The 15247-nt window shown below is 51.8% G+C and overlaps 1 protein-coding gene across 4 annotated transcripts in view; it reads left to right on the forward strand.

The window, feature by feature from the left end:
• Nucleotides 1-15247, forward strand: part of PTPRN2 (protein tyrosine phosphatase receptor type N2) — a 972293-nt gene that overhangs the window by 880102 nt on the left and 76944 nt on the right. For all 4 annotated transcript variants that reach the window (XM_039472901.2, XM_074378841.1, XM_039472902.2 and 1 more), the window contains one exon: nucleotides 14761-14908. In XM_039472901.2, coding sequence (XP_039328835.1) covers nucleotides 14761-14908 — 148 coding nt within the window. The remainder of the gene's footprint in view (nucleotides 1-14760; nucleotides 14909-15247) is intronic.

Below are 15247 nucleotides of genomic sequence, written 5' to 3' on the forward strand. Positions count from 1 at the left end.
GGATGGGGAAGAAGCTGTGATCTAAAACTTGCCTGGACTTGTCCAGGCATGTCAGGGCCAGTATCTAGGTTAAAGTATAAGAATTAAAAACACAGGACACACTTATTTCTTTATAATGACTCACAGCTACTTTAAGATTATTAGCAAAATCTTTAAAGTCACCTTTGAAGAAATGGTTATTTATTCACAATGAAGTAAGAGGAAAGCTTTGAAGAGGAACCTTTATTTATTCTTATTTCCTGTAGGCACCATGAAGAGCAAACAGTTAGCTCGTGGGGCGTGCCCAACACACACCTGCCATCTACCTCTTTGTCCTCACGATTCTTCCCACTGAACGTCGGCGCTGACACGTGTGTGTGGCATTGTCCGGTCAGAGCCCCGTGCCGCTGTGAACAGCAGAAAGCACATGCAGGGAAATGGACCGCAGAGCCAGCCTTCAGGGCCCGAGCAAAGCTGCACATGTGTCCTGGACTTACAGTCACGCCTGAGACATGCTGGCTGGTCAGGACATCTGGGACCTGGAGCCCTGTTGGGTTCTTTAGAACATTCTGGGCTCCAGGAGACCATGTCCGGTGTGTATGTGCAGGCTTCCGTCTCTAAATTCTGGTGTTCTCAGACTGGCTGCCTCCTTGGTTTCCGTTCGAAATAGATTTCACGGGCTGGAGCCCCGGCCAGCCTGGTTCGGTCCGTGAATCTTTCACAGCCTCGTTTTGTGTCGGGGGAAAGCAGTTTGTGATTGCAGTTGTCCTGTAATAACTGGAGCCCGGGTGGTCTGAAGAGGCCGTACGGGCCCCTGACCCAGGGGGACGATTCCCTCGCTGGGGCCGCGCCTGGTGGCCACGCCTGTGCAGTGCGGCCCTGTGTGCGCCGTGCACACCGAGGTGGGCCCTTTGTCTGTGTTTCAGGAATCGCCTCCTCCATGGACGAGCACATCAAGGCGATCCAGGTTAGGTTGGTGATTCGGTTGTTTTGGAAGCTAAATAGTGCCGTCAAATGTCCGAATGTCTTGCCCACGTAACAAAAGCATAAAGGCATTGGAAATACCAGAGTGGTTGGAATTTTTCAGATTTTTATACAGATCTCTAACTTCAGCTAACTTAAGACTGTGAATGACCTTGTCTCTCGGATCAAATCCGAGGGTCTTTCCTTGCTGTGGTTCTGTGGGAGATTAAGAGTTTAAACAATTACAAAATATTTTGCAAGCTAAAGGGTTGGGGACGTCTTAGGCGTGTGAGGAAGGGCAGGTCAGAAGAGCAGACAGAATCCTAGCTCCAGGGCCTGATCTGGAGAGCCCTGCCTACAGCCCGCCTGGCACCCCACCCAGCCCTCCTCTGCCCACCTCCGCCACTGCTCCCCATGCCAGGACCACTGCCTGCTCCTCCGTGGTCGGCCGCGGCAGTCCTGACTTGCATCCTCCACTCCTGCCTGCGAACCAGGGTGCTCTTTCAAAAGCAACATCATCGCCAGCATCTTCGACTTAAACCTCTGGAAGGCTTCCCGTGGCTCGTAAAATAAACTGCTGAGTCCTGGCAGGCCAACAGCTCCCTGTTCTGCCCAGCACCAATGCCCTCACATTCATTCCTTCCCTGCAGCCCCGACCTTCCCTCCTCCTCGAACGCCCACGCCGACCGGCCCAGGGCCCCAGCCTTTGCTGCCCTTCCCGGTAGGACCCCCAGCCCCGCTCAGGCCCAGGATCCTTTGCACTGCAGACTCTGCCCATGGCCCCCTCAAGACTATCCCAGGCGCACCCTGTCCCCGCACCCAGGCTCTGCTGTGTGACTCATGGTGACTTCTTACCACTCACTGTTGTCTGAAATCACTTTTTCAAGCTGTGTTTATCTACTTGCACATGGCCTGCCCTCCAGCTAAAGAAATTAAAGAAATGAGGCCGGGCGCAGTGGCTCACGCCTGTAATCCCAGCACTGTGGGAGGCTGAGGCAGGTGGATCACCTGAGGTCAGCAGTCCGAGACCATCCTGGCCAACATGGTGAAACCCTGTCTCTACTAAAAATACAAAAATTAGCCAGACGTGGCAGTGCACGCCTGTAGTCCCAGCTACCCTGGAGGCTGAGGCAGGAGAATCTCTTGAACCCGGGAGGCAGAGGTTGCCGTGAGCCGAGGTTGCGCCACTGCATTCCAACCTGGGCGACAGAGTAAGACACTGTCTCAAAAACTAAACATAAATAGATAGATAAAAATGAAAGAAATGAGCCCCATGAGGACAGGGTCTTTGGCCAGCTAACTACTGTGCCCCCAAACCTAGGCCACCCCTGGCTTCTAGGATGCACTTAATCAAACTGGGGGACTGAAGGGACAGATGACTAACCCACCACAACACGGGCCGGAATCCGACCGAAACGGCAGCAGCTCTTAGCCCCGTCCCAAAACCAGAGGAGGCATTCACGGTTCACTCAGAATGCCAGGCAGACCTCTTTTGCCCTAAATTTACATATTAATAGTGGTACATTTATGGAAAACATAGTGTAATTCTCTGAATTATTTTCCATGGCTTATAAGCATTCATCTTCATATTTTACCTATGTTCACATAACCTTAATTTTTAAGATGTTAAATAAGATAATAAGATTCATAAAATTGCTCATTTAAAATTCTCTGCGCTTCTCTGAGAATGACAGTCTGAAATACAAAGCAGCGTCTCTGTCGTCACCCCCATTATTAAACAGCTTCTTTCTCAGTCTTTCTGCAGGTGACCCCGTCACCTCCTCCTACGCATGTTCCCTAATACAATATCTTGCTTAAAAATGCCCAGCGTAAAACAATCTATCAATCGTATGAAAGAACAAGACTCTCCCCTACTCAGTAAGAGTAGGTGGTAAGGAAAAAATTACTTATTTTTTCTAAGTTTATTAATTGGAACGTTTCTAGAACAGAATGTGTTCATTATTAACAACTTCCATGAGGGTGTTTGTTGTTAAGTCTTTATCGAATGGTCATATTGTTCTGTCAACGTATGATGGAAGTTTAGTGGACGTCGTAAACTTCAGTGGAGGATCACGGGGCGTTGGTCCACAGGCCCCCTTTCCACGCACCGCGGGTCTGCACGCAACGCAGAGACTGGGTCACTCACGGACCCCGGGAAGCACCCTGCAGGCCTCCTGGGCATTGTGTGAGAACACCTGTATCGGTGTGTTTCTTACAATTCTGGGCTTTGTTATCGGTTTAGAACAGCAAAAGCCAAATTCTAATAAAAATATACTAATGGAAGCTTCCAGTTAGTTGAGTTCTATGCGATCGAGATGGAACCGTGTTCATGTCCGCTTAACCCACCACTTTCCAAAGAGTGAACCTTCCTTTCCCTTTGGTCTTCCAAAAGTACGTAAGGTGTGTGATCACTCCAGCGCCTCTCTCAGAGGCGAGGAATCGGTCCTCTTATGGTGTTTTTCCAACAGTCCTTTAAAAAAGAATGCCACTTTCTTGAGAGTTTTATCTGAGGGGCATTCTAAACTCTCGGTGCCAGGATCTTATTTTTCAATGATGAAAAAGTTTTAAATAAAACAGGTAACTCAGTGGCGTTCACGGTCTTGAAACCCCTGCGCACCACACCCTGTTTCTCCTGCTACACTTTGTTCCTGCTGCCCACTCTGCCTTCTCCGCCCGAACCACGTGCCCGCTGGGGACTTTCTCCGGAAGATTCCATCTTGAAGTATTTGAACTTTCTCCACCACTTTAATGGTTTATGATTTTCTATTACTCCACAGTTTGATTGGTAACAATGCGAAGAATGGAAGTTGATTTCTAAGTCACGTTAAGACGTACGGAGGTCAGTTTTCAAGGGTCGCTGGGCTTGCCAGAGATTCCAGGTGGTCCTCTGAATAGGTCAGCTGAAGGCGAAACTCTCAGAGGAAGAGCTTGAAATAAATGCCATTAATTCACGTTGACCAGGGAGGCCAGTCATGGTGCCCGCAGGAGGAGGCTTTTGCGAGCCAGTTTCATCTGCTTTGACCACTTCCCAGTTCTCTAGCATAAGGGAAGCTTGTGACTTACTGCAGATACGTGTGGGAATATTTCCTCCTTAAAAACAAGTTTCCATGACAGTAATTTTTTAAATGGAATCAAAAGTGAAAAGACCCCAGGAATGGTCTTTCATGGACTCTTGTTAATTCACTGGGTCCCATTTCTACTTCTTTTTGGCTTTGTACAGATAACCCAGAGGTTGAATTCCAAAATGGTGTTTGCTTCTCCCGAGTAAAGTCCACCTCGGCCCGTGGTGTTCTTGGAGCTGGCCACCGTGGGCCTGTGTTTTTTGGTAGTGTGTGTGTGTCCCCCTGCATCTTACATTCCTTGCTTGGAGAGCTGGAACCATCCTGTTACAGCGGCTGAGTAAGACCCGGAATTCCATGGCAAGTCAAAGGTGGGGCCGTGACTGGGGCGAACGGGGCATTGGAGAGGCAGGTGGCAAAGAAGCCGGCTCACCCCGTGCCACGTCACGTGCTGGCCGTTTCTTTCTAAGAGTCAGATGGAAATTTGAATATGGTTGTGTGGTTCATGACTCCTGTTTCAAGAAGAGCTTTCTTAAACTAAGAGTGAAGCTATCTTCTGATCCTTTAACTGTATCTGTTCTTCTTTGTGTTTACATAAACGACTTTGAATTTCTAACTTTAAATATTCTAACATTCCTGCTGCATATTAACAAATAATATTTAAAATATGCCAGATGCCGCAATCTACAGACAACAAAATACCTTCCTGTCAAGCTCCGGCTGCTCCCTAAGCCCTGGAGCTGTGTGTCCTGAGTCAAGTCAGTCGACCTCATCAAACTTCTACAGTTTTGCGTGGAATTTAAATGTCCTGCTTTAGGAATTCAAAAATTTAACATGAACATTTCCCTTTCCTGTGTTAATGAAGACAGGTGACCGTGTTTATTTTTAAAGAAAGAAAAGGTCATCATTTCCCCACATGCCGGTGAAAGCAGGTGAGTCTTGCTTTTAAAAGCATTGTTCTAGCTTGTCACTGCAAAGCACGAACTTGTGGTCTTGTCACAAGGAAGGAAAATGTAAAGGGATTTTATTCTTCATTGCAATAAAAGCTTTGATTGTAATCTTCAGTAAATTAAGGGCATTGTGCTGCAGCATCCGTAGAGAAGGGAGCAGAGGTGCCGCCTTCCCTGTGAGGACGGTGATGACTGCGTTCTCCAGAGCCCAGCTTCCCATGGCACACCCAGTCCACAGGGGAAGACATCGCTACTGCGGGCAGCATCCTTGTAGGAATGAAGTTTCACCTGGCAGTTTTCACTCGTCCCATACCCAAAGACCCACAGAGTGATGGGGTTTCCGGTCACCCGTGGGGACTCATTTTCCATCTCACTCCTTCATTGTTAGATGCCAAAATAACCGAGTTTCAGTGACTGAATGGATCTAAAATCTCACCGGCTGGCTCTAGCCCTTACTCTGCCTCCCATGGGTTCTGCGGGTGCCTTTGGCAGCAGGGTCTACAGGGACAGGTGAGTCGGTGTTGGCTGAGCCAGGATCCCGTGCCTGCAGACTGGATGCACACGGAGCCACATCTGGACCCTTTACGCGTCTCCAGATGCACCACCCGGTACTCAGCGGCGGCAGCCATGCTTCCTCCTGGTGTTGACAGGAGGACGAGTGAGGCCCGTAACACAGCACGCCGTTCACCTTCCCGTGAGCACCGTGGCCCAAAGCCCGCTCCCGTGCCATGCTGGCTTGCTGCACGTGGGGCAGTAGAATTCTTATTTTCAGTAAATGGGATGATCACCTGAGCGGTCCTGGAAAGTGCCCCTCGACGTCAGCACCAGTAGAGTGGTGCCATAAAGCAGTCTCAGAATATGATGTGTGCGTCGGGTCCTGTGTCAGACACACACGGCTGCTGGAGTGCTCTTTCCACCAGAGAAACGGCCCCTGGTACCTAGCAGCTGAGTTTCACACGGTCTCTTAAACAGCATCTCCTAGTAATTCCTCCCCTGAAGATGGGCCATGAAATGCTTCGCTCTTTGAAAAAGAAGTGAACAGAAGAGAGCAGGCGGGAGTGGCATGCTCTGACGTCACGCAGGGAGGCGCAGAAACGCCAGCGCAGAAGGGCGCGCTGTTCACTTCGGCTTTCGGCAGGGAGAGACCCGGTGCTTGCTTGGAATCCGCTGTCCCTGGAGGTGGCAGAATGCTGGAGCCCTGCTAGGTATTCACTCTAATGGTGTCAGTGGGGGTGGCTCTGCCCCGTGGGGTGACGGTGCCTCACTGGACGGTGTCCCTGCGGTCACCTCTAGATGCACATTCACGCCACACTCAACTGCTGGTACTTGTGACGGCTCATCATGGTGCATTTCCTTAAACAAAAGGCTAAGAGTGTCCCTGGAACCGCAGTGGACCACAGAGCGTAGGACGGAACTGAAGGGTCTTTCCAGGACCCCCTTCCTCTAATGAAATGCTGAGACCCTCCAGCACCCCAAACCCAGGCAGACCTTCTACTTGCCCCCCATAGTCACTCATCACCCCTCCAAACCTCCTTGGAAACACAGCCTCTGGCTCTCCCCTGTGGGCTGTGACGCCCAGGTTACTCGGACGCACTCGTCGGGCTCAGTGAGGTGGCACAGCTGGCCAGAAGGCTCCACGCCAAAAAGAGCTGTGGGAGGGACCCGCACCCTTCTGTGTATCAGACTGTTCAGAACTCCTTCAACATCAAGGCCAGAGCCTTCCCGCCGTGTCCGTGGTGTGTTCCTGTTCTGCAGAAGTTCCTTTCCACACTCATCTTTGCGAGTGACGAGTACAGTCTATCTCCTGAAGAGCGGGTGCTCATGCAGTCATTAACCAGACCCTGTTGTATTCGGGTTTGTCTGTGCTCCGTGTTCCTGGAAATCAACTCCTTGACCTCAAGGTGTTCACCATTTGACCAAAAACAGTGCCGACGACATTTGCACTATGTTAACACGTGATTGTGAACGCGTCCTCCATCCGAGCGTTAATGGCAATCCCACTTTTGTTGCACAGACTCTGGGATTCTCTGTAAAGTGATTCCATCAAATGTGGAAGCCAGTGGTTTGCCTGATGCGTGGAGACAGCAGCACCCGGTCCTTGTGACCCAGGGACTGCCCTTAACACGCCGACTCTGAATGGTCTCATAGTGTGAGCTAGAAAACAATATGAGACAGGGGTGGGTTCAGAAGTGAGAGAAGGATAACAGAGGAAACCTCCGATTGAGTTGATGTCGTGCAGAATCAGGAAGGGAAAGGAGAAGCAGGAAGTTCAGACTCCATGCATTTGAGATCAAGAAAGACCAAAAGCAGTCTGCAGCAGGCACTTGGGAGAGTGAATCAGAATCATGCAGAGTGTCAAGAAATGCGCAGAAAATCCAAAGAAAGATGAGGACATTGTGTGCGTCAAGAAAATAAGAACCAGAAGTCACCGGGACAGTGAAGATATTTAACCCAAAAAAATCTAACTGGGAAAATATAAAAGTTAGTTTTGTCATTAAAAAAAAATAGATTGCATGAACGCCAATGGCGTCATTCTCAAAGGGCGAGAAAGTGAAGAGCGCGCAGCCACGTCTTCCGCGGGCGTGTGGCTGTCACGCGTGCTCCGGGATTACGTCCGATGGGGAGTGTCGCTGCAGCCTTGGAAACCCCACGTCGGAGTCCCGGCGGCTTTTCCGTGACAGGTGTGATCTGGGAATAATTAACTCCTTCTCAAGGACACCCTGTCTGGCCCTCAGAAGTGTGAGAATCCGAGGAGGCTGGAGACACGGTTCCGCTCAGGGCCCTTCTAGAGACTGATGAAGTAAAATTCCCTTCCTGGAGCTTAAAAATATGAAAATGTCAGACTGCATTCTCCCAGCCAAGAGCCCTTCAAAACCCAAAATTACATAGCCATCCGCTCTAAAACGTGGAAGACGCACTCCCAAACGCTGTCAGAACCCGGGGACAGACAGCGGATCACCTCGCCTGGGCACTTCAGCTCCCCAACGCTGAGAACCAGGGAACAGACGGGTGGGCGGTGCCTGCGGGGTGGGCGGTGCCTGCGGGGTGGGCGGTGCCTGCGGGGTGGGCGGTGCCTGCGAGGTGGGCGGTGCCTGCGGGGTGGGCGGTGCCTGCGGGGTGGGCGGTGCCGGGTGGGGTGGGTGGTGCTGTCTGTGGAGTGGGAGGGGATGGGCGGTGCCTGCAGGGTGGGCGGTGCCGTGTGGTGTGGACGGTTCCTGCGGGCTGGGTGGTGCAGTGTGGGGTGGGTGGAGCTGTGCGGGGTGGGCGATGCTGCATGGGGTGGGCAGAGCCGTGTGGGTTGGGCGTTGCCGTGTGGGGTGGGCGTTGCCGTGTGTGGAGTGGGCGGAGACGTGCAGGGTGGGTGGAGCCGTGTGTGGAGTGGGCGGTGCCATGCGGGGTGGGCGGAGCCATGCCGGGTGGGCGGAGCCGTGTGACAAGGGGTCCCTGACCACTGGGAGCTCAGGCCCCAGAGGAGACCCAGCGGCAGGTGCAGTGTGCATGGCGCCCGGAGGCCGCTGAGAAGGCTCCAGGGAGACGCCGCACCCCACCTGGGGCCTGGACTGTGGAGAACGCGGGAGATGGAGAAAGGAGAAGGGCTCTCTGAACTGTCGCCCTTCCGGATTCGAACCACTGCCGCTAGGTTCAGATGGCTGCAGGAACGCCGGATGAGCACCGCATGCTTGTGACTCAGAAGTCTGCCAGGAGTTACGAAGGTGCTTGCCGGGCAGCCCCAGGAAGACGACAGCAAGCTAATGTCGAATAAAACCTCCCAAGGTCCGTACGCTCCTTTTCGGGGAAGTTCTTCCAAGTTTGAGAAGATTCGAAGGCAGCGTTCTGGATGCCCGTCATCAAAATAAAATGTTCCCTACCGTATCAATCCCTTGCGGAGATCCCCGGGTTACGCCTGATTGCTCAGCGGATGTCGGCTGAGTGGCTGGGCCCCGTGCCGAGCGGCTGACATGCAGCCCCTGCCCTAAAAAGTGTAATCGCATGAGGACAGTCAGAGCTTCGCAGTTAATGTGGCGAACACCATGGAGGTGTATGCGTTAAGTGGTAACTATTCGATGTGCGGCGTGAGTTGCAGGAAAGAAAGTCACGGGGTGGGGTAGGTCATGGGCGTGTCGCGACCGGACTCGCGGAGGAGGCAGTGGCGCCGTGAAGTCCGGGTAGGTTCCTTACAAACAAATCAGCACAAAATGCAGAGGAGGGCGGGGGCGCAAAGACTGGGAAGGAGCCTTACTGGGAGAGAAAGCATCAGGTTAGTCCAAGGAAACTCAGACAAAGGACGGTGCCAGTCTAGGCACCCTTGGTAATTTTTTTTTTTTTTTTTTTTTTTTTTTTTTTTTGAGACGGAGTTTCGCTCTTGTTACCCAGGCTGGAGTGCAATGGCGCGATCTTGGCCCACCGAAACCTCCGCCTCCCGGGCTCAGGCAATTCTCCTGCCTCAGCCTCCTGAGTAGCTGGGATTACAGGCACGCGCCACCATGCCCAGCTAATTTTTTGTATTTTTAGTAGAGACGGGGTTTCACTATGTTGACCAGGATGGTCTCGATCTCTTGACCTCGTGATCCACCCGCCTCGGCCTCCCAAAGTGCTGGGATTACAGGCGTGAGCCACCGCGCCCGGCTTTTAAATCGGTCACATTTTGCACCAGAAACGCCATCCTGGTCACCGGTGAAAAGGCGACTGGAAAGGGGAGGTGATGGCAGGAAGATGGGGAGACGGCTGCCGGGCCGGGCTGGGGGAACCCACAGGGCGCCTCGGAGGCCAGGCCCGGGCTTCGGTGCCGCCGCTGGCTGCTGGGGCCTTGGGGCCGGTTGCTCGCCGCCTCCAGGCTTTGGTTTCCTTATCTGCAAGATGTGAGCCTCATCCCATCATTTTTCACTTTAAAGAAGTAAATTCGTCAAAGTGAAAAATGATGGGATGAGGCTCACATCACTTTGGGAGGCCGAGGCGGGTGGATCACGAGGTCGAGAGATCGAGACCATCCTGGTCAACATGGTGAAACCCCGTCTCTACTAAAAGTACAAAAATTAGCTGGGCGTGGTGGCACGTGCCTGTAATCCCAGCTACTCAGGAGGCTGAGGCAGGAGAATTGCCTGAACCCAGGAGGCGGAGGTTGCGGTGAGCTGAGATCGTGCCATTGCACTCCAGCCTGGGCAACAAGAGCGAAACTCCGTCTCAAAAAAAATAAATAAATAAATAAGTAAATTCTGTGATACTGAGGCCGTCAAAGCTGAACCCTCCGCACCGGGGGAAAGGCTGCCTTCCCGCTGCTGTGGCACTGGGGTGATTCGCTGCTCTTGTTTCCATTCTGCTTACCTTCACTTTCTGATCTTTTCTACCTGTGATACTTATGAAACAAAAGTTGCAGTGCCTTAAACACTAAGCCTCCCCACCGCCACACTCTCACGCATGCACCGTCCATAAAATAAAAGAATTTAAATGTCAGGGTTTCCTTTTTCTGAGCTAATTCTTTATATTTTTATTTTTCCATAAGTTATTGGGGTACAGGTGGTATTGGGTTACATGAGTAAGTTCTTTAGTTGTGATCTGTGAGATCCCGACACACTGTCACCCCAAGCAGCAGACGCTGCACCATAGCTCTCAGCCCACCCCCCACACTCTTCCCCCCAAGTCCCCAAAGCCCGTTGGATCATTCTTACGCCTTTGCGTCCTCATAGCTTAGCTCCCACATAGCAGTGAGAACATACGATGTTTGGTTTTTCATTTCTGAGTTACCTCACTTAGAATAATAGTCTCCATTCTCACCCAGGTCACTGCAAATGCTGTTAATTCATTTTTATGGCTGACTAGTATTCCATTTTGTATATACATCACAGTTTCTTCATTCACTCATTGATTGATAAGCATTTGGGTTTGTTCCATGATTTTGCCATTGTGAATTGTGCTGCTGTAAACGTGTGTGCAAGTATCTTTTTCAAATAGGACTTTTTTCCCCTCTGGGTAGACAGCCCCTGCGCCCGGCCTCCCCGCTGGATCACACGTTTCGTTCTTTAAGGAGTCTCCGTGCTGCGTTCTGAAGCAGCCACACTAGTTCACATTCCCAGCAGAATAGCAGTGTTCCCTGATCACCCCGTCCACACCTGCGTCTGCTGCTTGAGGTTCTGATCACGGCCATGCTTGCAGGAGTGGGGTGGTGTTTTGATTTGCACTGCAGTTTTGGTTTGCATTTCCCTGATCATTAGTGATGTTGAGCATTTTTTCATAGGTGTGTTGGCCATTCGTATATCTTCTTTTGAGAATTCTCTATTCGTGCCCTTAGCCCACTTTTTGATAAGATTGTTGCTTTTTTTCTTACTGATTTGTTTGCTTAAATGACAGTTTTTAAAGCACCGATAGCTAAATGCCCACTATCAGGGAAAGGGCATGAGTACCATGTAAATTGCATGTTAACTTCCTGATAATTCCAGGAGACATCTGACTAGAGTTGCGGTACTTGTCCAAGTTCACATGCAGGACACGGACGCCCACAGTACGGACGGCCCCCAACTTACGACAGTTTTACTCGAAATGGTGCAGAAGCAATGCGCTTAACAACGGTTTGACTTTACGGTGGTGCAGAAGAACTCGCATTATATAGATACTGAACTTGGAGCTCCCATGCAACCACGCTGTTACTCACTTTCAGTTCAGTGTTCTGTGAATCACATAAGCGATTCCACACTTTATCCTCAACAGGCTTCACGTGAGATGGTTTTGCCCAGCTGCAGAGGATTATAGGTATTCTGAGCACGTGTAGGGCAGGCTAGGCTCAGCTGTGATGCTCAATAGGCTACCTGTGTTCAAAGCACTTTTTTTTTTTTTTTTTTTTTGAGACAGAGTATTGCTCGTGTTGCCCAGGCTGGAGTGCAATGGCACAATGTCAGCTCACTGCAACCTCCGCTTCTCAAGTTCAAGCGATTCTCCTGCTTCAGCCTCCAGAGTAGCTGGGATTACAGGCGTATGCCCCCACACCCAACTAATTTTTGTATTTTTAGTAGAGCCAGGATTTCGCCCTGTTGGCCAAGCTGGTCTTGAACTCCTGGCCTCAGGTGATTCGCCTGTCTCAGCCTCCGAAACTGCTGGGATTACAGGCTTGAGCCACTGCGCCCAGCCTCAGTGCACTTTGAGGAACTCTGGGGCCATAACCCATCTAGGAAGGGGAGCGTCTGTACTAGGCACTGTGTCCCTTTGGTTTTGCTTTCGTTGTTTAAAACATGGCCGTGAGGGCGTCGCTTCCCCCACAGACTCACAGATGAAAAGCGTCTTACCTACAAGTCATCAAAGAAAGACTCCGATGTGGTTGGGGGATACTTCATCAGTTTAATATCACAACGGATGTTTCATAAAAAAATATTGGTAGAAGAAAACAGAACAGATCGAGCTGAAATGAGCAGGATGGGACAAACGCTGCCTGCTGGCGTGGCGTGCGCCGAGAGACGCAGCTTTGTCTGTTTTAACGCCGTCAGGTACTCTGCAGACGACTTCATGCTCGGTGGAAAAACCCCACGTCAGTATCTACCTCTTCCTCCTACCACGCGAGCTTGCGGAACAGAGCTGTATCAGTTTATATTTTTGCCATAAATTTAGAAATTCAAGAGAACGCAGACGATAATTTTGCTTCCCTTAGTTAAGATAAATGTGAAAATTTAAACAGCTGCAGTTGATAGGAATTAAGATCATATCCAGCGCTTCTTTTGCAGACAATATTTTCAATTGGATTAAGCCTGCCAGAGTTCATCATTTTAGAATGCATCATGTTTTTTAGAAGGAAGCCCATTTGTTTGTGATGGATTTCATGAAAAGAGTATTTTCTCAAGAAAAGCCAGGACCCAGAGTCGGTTTGCCAGGAACTGTTTTATACCTATTTATTTGTAGACCTCTACAGAAGCCCACCTTGAGAAAAGCAGCTACAGAAACAGAGAGCGCACTTTCACGTGTCAGCTCCCCTCACACGCCACATTTGGGCTAGATGAGCGAGTCAGTATTTTCACAAAACTTCAGTATTATGTCATGCGAAACTGCTTTTCCTATTAGGGTAACTTTGGTACGAACATATGAATTTGATACTCCAAAACGATTGTCTCTAAAGAAAGAGTACATCGTTCACATTTTCTAGATTGAGCCATTTGAATTTCGCCTCATTTCATAACTTGAGACATCTCTGTGGGATGCTGCTTCCACACACAAGGGAACCCCAAGGCTGCCTGGGTGTCTGGGCTGGTGAGGGGAGTGGATGAACTCGTTTGCTTTGGCTCGGAGCAGCCCCAGTGCTTCTGTTCCTGGCACGGGTGAGTTCCCAAGGCTCAAGGCATGGCGTGGGAAAAGCAGCCGCGTGGAGTTCCTGCAGCCTCTCGTGGCACTGGAGCCCCTCTGCTCTTCCCAGCTGGCTCAAGCAGGGTCATGGTGGGGGCAACAGTGACCACCTGGGACCCCCCAACAGGCAGCCTCAGAGAGCCCACCCTGAGCCGAGCGACTGTCCCTCATCACCACACCCACCCGGACACAGGGGTGTCGCATGAACCACACACATGCCTGATGCACCCAGTCCTGCATGAGCCCGGCCAGCGTGGCAGGATTTGTGTTTGCGGCCCGGGTTCAGGTCAGCTGTAATCAAAACTTCACTGAAGGCCCGATGACCCGAGACTCCCTCCTCGCCCAGGCCGGCCCTCCCTCCCTGCTCGTCTGTTTCTCCACCTGTCTCCTGGAACAGGCAGCAGTGGGCAGGGTGGGCCCATCTCAGCTCCTCAGGTCAGTCGGAGGGGGTGTCAGTGAGTGGAATGTGGGGGTGCTGGGGGCAGGTGGAAGGTGAGAGGGGCCTGGACCCCAGGCCTGACATTGGGGTGCGTGGCCACTTTGCAGCAAAGGACCGTGTGTGCACGTGCAGGTTTTATTTTCCTGTGGGGACACACTTGGAACCTGTGTCTGCGCATGACACACAGCACCTTGAAATCCGTGCACAGAAGGACAGCCGCGAAGGCCGTCACTTCCTGTGGTGTGATCTGTGGCTGGCTTGGTCCGTTGAAATGCTCTTCCTAAACATCAGGGCCCGTTCTCAACCGAACGGATCAATAAGAAGCGAGTACACTGCTGGCGGCACGGGTCTTTGTGGAAGGGGCTTTTCAGGAGGCCTTTGCGTCCTTGTCTACCCGTGGTCATGCTCGCCAGCAAGCACCAGGAAAATGAAGACCGGAGCCGCCGCGGTCAGAGGACTTGCTTCCGTCCGTCTGTGTCTGTTTCATGCCAGAAGCTGCTTCACGTTTGCACAGATCAGAGCAGCCCAGCCTCTGGAATGCATCACACCCAGTGGGTTCAGAAAAGTGTGTCCGTTCTCAGAAACATGACTTCTATGCAGGCAGAAATGGGAACGTGGAACAGCCCCACCAAGAGCTTGGTCAGAGCTCCCTGGCCCTGTAATAATGTGGATTTTATTTATAAAATACATAAAATCCTGAGATTATTGTCATCATCTCAGCAGTAAACTGATTCCCAAACACACACCTAGCACCTGAGTTTACATTTACGTCTGTAAAATGTGTTTCGTCACAATGCGCATATTTCACCCAGCAGCCGCGTGATACCATGTGCAGCGTGCACCGGAGCTCACGCCGCAGGACACGGAGAGCTCCCTATTCAGTGATGTCGTGGCGCGGCCGGGGCCTGTGCGCGTGGGGGTGCGGCCCGGGCCTGTGCACTTGGCCAGCTCAGCCCATGCAGCCCGTGGGAAACCCTCTACTGCCCTTTGTGCATCCGACACTCCGGGCTCCCCACTCATGCGTGCCCCTGACCCTCTGCTTCCCTTTCAGTCCTACATGGAAGACCACCTGAAGAACAAGAACCGGCTGGAGAAGGAGTGGGAAGCGCTGTGCGCCTACCAGGCAGAGCCCGGCAGCTCGCTCGTGGCCCAGAGGGAGGAGAACATGCCGAAGAACCGCTCTCTGGCCGTGCTGACCTGTACGTACCGGCCCTGGGGCAGGGAGGCCGGGGTTACAGGTGGGGGAACTGGCCGTGCTGACCTGTACGTGCCAACCCCGAGGGTGGAGGCCAAGGTAACGGTGGGGGAACCACCCCATCCTCAGGGTCTGGAGAGCCCTCCCCTCCTCCTTGCCCGCACCTCCTCCTCCTCTGGAGTAGACGCGCCCCCTCCAGGAAGGCCCCTCGTGGGACTCTCCCCTCTGCGATGCCATCCCCAGCCCAAGCATCAAGGAGCCAGTGTCTTCCTTCCTGCAGCGCAGGCATGGGGACCTCTGCACCCCAGTGAGCATCAGCTGTGTTGTCCTGTCACCGTGTGAC

The sequence above is a fragment of the Saimiri boliviensis genome, chromosome 10, assembly GCF_048565385.1.
Source record: "Saimiri boliviensis isolate mSaiBol1 chromosome 10, mSaiBol1.pri, whole genome shotgun sequence".
NCBI classification, from domain to species: Eukaryota; Metazoa; Chordata; class Mammalia; order Primates; family Cebidae; genus Saimiri; species Saimiri boliviensis.